General features: G+C 52.5%; 1 protein-coding gene across 1 annotated transcript in view; it reads left to right on the top strand.

The window, feature by feature from the left end:
- The window catches only part of DYSF (dysferlin), a 287816-nt gene that overhangs the window by 184301 nt on the left and 95991 nt on the right, over positions 1–7524 (top strand). Inside the window, exons 35-36 of the mRNA XM_015406074.1 lie at positions 1174–1200; positions 5050–5091. Of these exons, the coding sequence (XP_015261560.1) occupies positions 1174–1200; positions 5050–5091 (69 nt within the window). The remainder of the gene's footprint in view (positions 1–1173; positions 1201–5049; positions 5092–7524) is intronic.

Genomic DNA, 7524 nt, shown 5'->3' on the forward strand with positions numbered 1-7524 from the left:
CAAGAGGGCGGAGATCCTTGAGCCCCGAGTTTTAACAGCAGCCAGGACCTCGCACAAAGGTGCTAATGAGTTAATGGGCCAGAGCACTATTTAGTAGGGCCTCTGGCCATGAGCAATTTGTACTGGCAACCTCGTTCGTAGAACCAGAAGCTCTGCACCTTGATTCCTGTTTGACTCTGTGGCTTTTGGACTCGGCTTGGGTTTGGACTGCTCCGGCTCCTGACTTCCAGCTTTGAACCTGACCACGCCCTCGGCTTTGCTCCCTGTTACCTCTGGTAACGTTTGACTACGGCTTTGTCTGGTGTTTTGGGACTTGTTTAGTGCTCTGCTGACTGCTCTCCCGGCTGACCTTTGGACTTGTATTGTGACTCCCCCTGTCTGCCTGCCTCCCTGGCTCTACCGTGACAATCTGAGCATAGACTGCATTTCCTGCCTCCTGTCGTTGTCAGGCAGTGGCTGGAGCCATGCTGGGCCCCCCGACCAGTGGGAGACCGGGTGGGGCAGGGATATGGGGGGACAGCCACCAGAGACGGCATGCGGTCACTTTGGGGGAAAACTGGAAGTTGTGTCATGCCCCTCTAGGAATTACCAGAAACTCTATGATAAAACCATGGAGTTTCCAGTGAGTCCTAGAGAGGACGGAAGTCACTTTCGGGAAAACATCATGCTGTCACCAACTGATTTTTCTTTCTTTCTCCCCTGGCCACTGGAGGGCTGGTGGGCAAGGCCTACTGGGGGCAGGGCATCTTCCACCCCAGGGGGCACATGGTAACCCTAGGTGGGGCTAAGCCTGTGACTGTATGGGTCTTCACTGACCTTGATAAAGAGGGAGGGGGCCTCTGGAAAGACACAGGAAGAACCTTATCCCAATCCCATCCTTCACGGTTTGCCAGAACGCCTTCTAATCTGTTATGCTTCAGAACGCCTGTGATAGGCGGCTCTATGAATTTACAGCATACCTTAGAATTTGAGAACTGGTGGCTTGCCATTTTTCAAGCCCCTTAGTCGCTATCAAGGCTGAGCGCAGGGACAGAATGCAACGTCATACGCTAACTGTTGCCTTTTACATCATTTTATAAAAATAACCACCTTCCTCAATTTTTTTCCTTCCCTCTTGTGTTCCACCTTCCCCATTTCCCACACATCTTGCACAAACCGGGGGGAACTGCACAGGCCGAGATGCCAGCTGTTTTGGATGAGGTGAGTCTTGATAGATAAATGGCTTTCTCTTTGGATGCTTAGGCTGCTGGGGGGCTGCCCAAAGCTTCGTTGTGAAGAGGAGAACACGGAAGCACATCTGCTATTCATATAGCTCAGACTGGACTGACTCAATGGAAGTTAGGCTGGAAGATTCTTCCCTGGATATTCCATTCAGTTGCAGGCCCCTCCGTTTGGTGGTGAGAGGAATGGCCACTATTCTCAGGGCTGGCTCAGCGGCGGGCTCACGTCAAGAGCCAGCACGGTCTATATATAGGTCTTCGGTGCGGTCTCCTTTGGAATACTGTGTCCAGTTCTGGTCACCGTATCGACAAGATGACATTGCAGAGCTGGAAAAAGTACAGAGGAGGGAAGCCAAGACGATGAGGGGGTTGGAGCTCCTTCCCTAGGAAGAAAAGCTGAAGAGTCTCTGGGACTTTTCCATTTAGAAAAGAGACGCCTAAAAGGGGGGGGGGGATGATAGGGGTTTATGAAATTATGCACGGGGTTGACAAAGAGAACTTTTCCCTCCCTCTCCCAAAATATTAGAACTTGAGGGCATTCGATGAAATTGATGGGCAGTAGGTTCAGGATGGATAAAAGGAAATACTACTTTACACAGTGAGTGATTAAAATGTGGAATGGGTCGCCAGAGGATGTAGGGATGGCTCTGGGAATAAGCAGCTTTTAAAGGGGATTCAGATAGATTCACGGAGGGATGGGTCTATCAGTGGCGACTAGCCACAGTGGCTGAGGGGAACACATTTAGAGGCACTAATCCTCTGAATCCCAGAGCCGGGAGGCAGCATCAAAGTAAGGCCTCAGCCTCTGTGCCCTGTTGGGCGCCCAGAGGAACCGTGTGAGGCAGGAGGCTGGACTAGATTGGACTATTGGTCTGATCCAGCAGGGCTCTTCTGATGTCCTTCTGAAGCATTGTCGGGGGTGCCCCCCAACAGGATGGCCTGCAGTGCCCCGTTGCCATGGTGACTTCCATACACCTCACCCTCAGGCGGCGTTCCCCGGTGGCTTTGTCTGTCGAGGAAACCTTGAGTTTCTGCCGTGGAATCCCCACCCGTTGTAGGCGGTGTTAGGGGGTCATAGGGTTGTTGCCAGCCCCAGGCTCGGAAATCCTTGGAGATTTGGAGGCGGAGCCTAGGGAGGGGAGGGACCCCAGCTGGGGTTTAGTGCCAGAGAGTCAGCCCTCCAGATCTGCTGTTTTCTCCAGGGGACGGCTAGTCTGGAGACTAGTTGTCATTCTCGGAGACCTCCAGGCACTACCTGGAGGCTGGCAACCCTTAGATCGAGTGTGCGTTCGATTCACAGAGGGCACGGGGTCAGGCCCCAGGGGCATCCCCCTCCCCTGCATGGAGCAAGTGTTTGTCCGGCAAGACCCCCCCCCCGTGACTGTGCGGCGCAGGGGAATATGGACGGTTGTGGAAAGAGGTGTTTGTCCACCATGACCACTATTCCCTCTAAGCTGAGTGAGTGTGAGCTAGCTCACAGTTGTTTAGCCTCCGGCTCACACGTTTCTGTCTCCGCTCAGGAAGGATGGGGCTCCAGAGCAAACTAGTTGATGCAGGAGCCCAACGGCTCGCTCACAACTTTAATGCCAGCAGCTCACAAAGTAGAATTTTTGCTCACAAGACTCCACAGCTTAAAAGGAACATTGAGCATGATTGATCTTTACTCTGAGGGACCATAATCAGTGTCAGAGTCTTGCAGCAATCAGGAATCGACAACAGGCTTTCAGTGAAGTTTCGGTTTATTGTTCCAGTATAGGCAAGTCATCCACACACGTTCAGTGTCAGAACTAAGGCAAAAAGCGGGAAAAGGCCAATCATACATGGTTCGAAGTGGGGTCTCCTGATGGCTCAAAGCCAATCAAGGAAGAAGCCTTTGAGTGCCTAAAACTAACGGGTTCCCATTCCAAGGGAAAGCAGTGCAGCAGACACCAAGGTCAGACGGCGATAACAGGAATACTGAGAATCGAAACAACACATACCAGACCAGACCTGAGCCCGTTCGCGGGAAGGGTGGGATATTAATGCAATAAAATAATAAATAAAATAAATAGAACGAAGACACAAATCAACCACCTCTCCCTCCACCAGCTACAATGACAGCATAACTGACAATAAGCCCCATATCACAGTTTGGTCCGTGACTGCATAGGATCCCAAAGGTCACCTCTCCCCTCCTGGCAACTGGTGGGGGAGGGGGGGACTTATTGGGAGCAGCAGGGAGGCTCGTCTGATCTACAGCAACGTGTCTACGTCACTGCCTGTGTGACCTGGAAGTGACGTCATCACATCCAGGACATCGGGGCGACACCCTGGTATTTGGGCACAAACTCTATGGTAAATTTGGCACTGACCATAGAGTTTTTGCCCAAATACCAGGGTGTTGCCCCAGCGTCCCAGATGTGATCATGCCACTTCCAGGTTGCGTGGGCAGTGACGTAGACACATCACTGCATGTTGGATGGATTTCCCTCTTGGGGGGGGGGGAAGTCCTCCCCTGCTGGCCAACTGATGGGCAGCAAGGAGATGGTCTCCCATCCAAATACTAACCAGCGCCTGCCCCCTGTCAGGGTCCTTAGCCAGGTTACACAACGCAGGGCTTCATGAGAAGATAACTGTTTATTGGTAAATCCAGTACTAGAGACACGTGTACAGTTCGTGTCAGGAATGGCCGCCAATACTAGGGCCTCTGACTTATACTAGAATCAAACATCCCCCCCCCCCGGTAATCATGAGCCAATGGATACATCTCGTGCGGGCGGGCAAAGCAAGCAGGCAAAGCAAAAACCGTTAACTTTCCCAGCCGAGTAAACTGCAGCTGGAGCATCTACAAGGTCAAGCATAAGACAGCAACCAGTTGGTGAGCCAGGGAGAGCTGAGACAGAAAACGGGAGGGCACCCCTCCACATTCCAGACCTATGACAGGGCTACCTGACACCCTCTCCGTTTTTGATCCTCAGGAGGCAATTGAAGCCATTCTTCTTTAGAAGCACATTTGGTTAAGTTTATGAGCGGTCCTTAATTGTGATTTTAAAATTTTGGGCTTTATGCTTTTTATTGATGTTATTTTATATATTTCATTTGTGTTGGAAGCCACTTTGAGCTTCGTAAGGAAAGGGGGGAAATTAAATAAATAAAAAAGAGCCTGGTGCTTCTGCCACTGCCTAGCAGGGCCACCCCCTCCGGTTTGATCTGGCCAGCCTGGGGTGCTCTGCTGGGCAGTGTGGGCGGGCGTGGATGCCAGGGAGGTGCGGTCAAAGCCAAGCTTGCACTGATGGCCAAGCTGGCCCATCCTCCCTTGCCGCTGCTCCTCCTCCTCATCCCCGTTGCCCTCTCTCCCCCGGAGCACACCTGGTGAGTTAAATGGCCACTCTGGTCAAAAGCTGTATTGGCTGCAAGAGGGTAATTTGCTCTAGGGTTGCCACCCCTGATGGAGGTGGGGTTTCCCCCCACTTTTGGGGCCCCCAATCCCATTCCCTGAAGAGGCCCATCGTGCCCGATGTGTCCAGTGTGATGATGTTACCCAGAGGTTATTGGCAGCCATGTCGTGCAGGGGACGCTCTAGCATTTGGGTAAGAACTCTGTGGTGACCATAGAGTCTTTAACCCAAATGCTAGAACGTCGCCTGAACCACGTGCCCGGTGCAATGACATCACGGCCTGTGCGCCAGAAGACCCAGGAGTTGGCCTGGAGCCCCCTGCTGGGACTCAGGTAAGACCAGGCCACCCTAATTTGCTCCCAGGATGCACGTACTGAGGTGTTGTTCTCCGAATGACCTCTCTTGCTTTCTCTCCCCTTCCTTCTTGCCTCTGCTGGGACTGGCACTCTGCAGCTGTGCATGGCCACCTTCTATCGCGAAGGCCTTCTCCAATGGGTATCGTTTTCATTTTCATCAGACGCCCCCCCCCCCCCCGCTTTCCTCTCTGCTTGACAACCATTTGAGGACTGGGCAAACATGCCAAAGAGCTCTGTGCTCTCTTGATAGCTCTTCGCTGTGATGGCTCTGCATGGAACCCCCTTGATCTGTCTGATCTGTCAGGAGAAATCTTACAGACCTCTCCCATGAAACTTTGTTTTCTAGTGGGACTGTTTTCACTGGTATCCCTACATTAATACTCCACAGGTATAGAAAAGAATAAGAGTCCAGTAGCACCTTAAAGGAGCTGCGGTGGCTCAAGTGGTTAAGATGCTGAACTGCAGGCTGTGGAAGGTGGGTAGTTCAGCAGTTCGAGACCCATGGGTGCCGCATGACGGAGTGAGCTCCCGTCTCTAGTTCCAGCTCCTGCCCACCCAGCAGTTCGAAAGCAAGACATTGCAAGTAGATAAATAGGTACCACTTCGGTGGGAAGGTAACAGCATTCCGTGCACCTTGGTGTTTAGTCATGCCGGCCACATGACCACGGAAACGTCTTCGGACAGCGCTGGCTCTTCGACTTTGAAACAGAGATGAGCACCGCAAGCCTAGAGTCGGACTCGGCTGGCTTTCGAGCAAGGGAAACCTTTACCTTAGCACCCTAAAGACTAACAACATTTGTGGCAGGGGAGGAGCTTTTAAACTCCGGAGCACGACAGAAGGCAGGAGGGCCCGGCATGATGTGGTCCATGGGGTCGCGAAGAGTCGGGCTCGACCGTGCGACTGAACAACAACAACAACAACAAAGGAACTTTTGTGAGTCACTGCTCACTTCTTCAGATACAGCTAGAATGGGAGTCCGTCTGTTTATTGGAAAGTGGAGTGATTTCAGATGCGAGTGATATTAGCAGGCAAATGACAATAGCAGGTGTGATTGGATTAAGTGTGATATGCAGAGGAGTTTGTAGGCATGGAGAAATCAGCATTAGCAATGAGACAGGAAACCTGGGTCTTGATTGTCTTGAGCTTCATTATCAGTTACAATTCAGCATCTGAAATCACTCCACTTTCCAGTATACAAGAGGGGACCCGCAACAAAATGTTGCACAATGTGTTGAGTTTCAGTTTACAAACATACAAAACACCTCTTCTATTCCTAAAATTTGAGGCTAGACTCAGCAATAATGGACAGCTCCCAGTTTCAAAAGATTGTCCTGGAACTTCCTACCACACTTGCCTATCCAGCCTCTAGAACATACAGCCTCCCCCCCAAAAACCCCCAGATCCTGGATGTACCCTATGCAGCTCCTGGCCTCGCCGCTGCTGCTACCCTCCCCCATCCTTTCCTTCCCACCCGGGCCAGCCAGCGGGCCCGCTGAAACTCCCCCCCCGTGGCAATGGCAGGGAGCCCTGTCTGGCTCCTTGCCACCGGGCCACTGAGGCTTCTCCCCTGGGATGGTCTGTGCCTGGCATGTTCTCGCGGCACCAACGGCTCTTCCCAGCAGTGATACCTGCAGTGCAGGCAGCAGCATAGCTTCCCTTGGGTGGATCAGTAAGTACGCTTGTCTCTTCCCCCCTCCCCCTTCCCTCCGAAGCGAGCCCCCGCGGCTCCTGCCGCTGGGCTTCGCTCGTCTCTTCTCCCTCCCCTCCCCTCCCCTCTCCTCCGAAGCGAGGCCTGGCCGGCCGGGCCGCCGGCTCCAAAGCGGCGGCGGCAAGGCCGGCAGCAGAGCGTTCCCTGCGCATGCGTAGGGGACGCTCTGTGAGTTTCAGGGGGATTTAAGTATCTCCCCGATATTTTTGTCCAGTTTTTAGATTTTTGTGCACACGTGGGGACTGCCCCATGTGTGCACAAACCTCTCCCTCCCCCCCAGGTGCCCCCGAAGTGCGGATTTAGATATCCGCACAGACGGGGCCACTTCACTATTAGATATTTATAGATAGGACAGATGGACTCCCATTCTAGCTGTACCTGATGAAGTGAGCAGTGACTCACGAAAGCTCATATCCTGGCACACATTTTGTTAGCCTTTAAGGTGCTGCTCGACTCTGGCTCTTTTCAGCTGTTACAGACTGGCCAACATGGCTACCCATCTTGATCAATCAATACGTGGTTTTCCTTTTCAGGCATTAGGTTTATGGGGGAAACAATCCAGATTAAGAAGGGAATCTCTTTTTGGCATGTGCTCACGCCCCACCTGTGACTCTCCTTTCTTGCCTTCCCTTGGTATGGGCCTAAACCCCTCCGCACACATGTTAACTCCTCTTAGCCATGAAGGGCAACTTACTCATGGCAAACGGTGCTTTGTTTGCTGGCACCGGAGGCTTCTGGTGTTAGAAGACCACTGCAAAGAGGTTGCCAGTGCCTCTCAGGCGCATGTGGCGCTGCTTCTGAACCTTCCTTCCTTCCTTCCTTCCTTCCTTCCTTCCTTCCTTCCTTCCTTCCTTCCTTCCTTC

Source organism: Gekko japonicus, unplaced genomic scaffold (genome assembly GCF_001447785.1).
Source record: "Gekko japonicus isolate JY-2015 unplaced genomic scaffold, Gekko_japonicus_V1.1 scaffold561, whole genome shotgun sequence".
In the NCBI taxonomy this organism is placed as follows: domain Eukaryota; kingdom Metazoa; phylum Chordata; class Lepidosauria; order Squamata; family Gekkonidae; genus Gekko; species Gekko japonicus.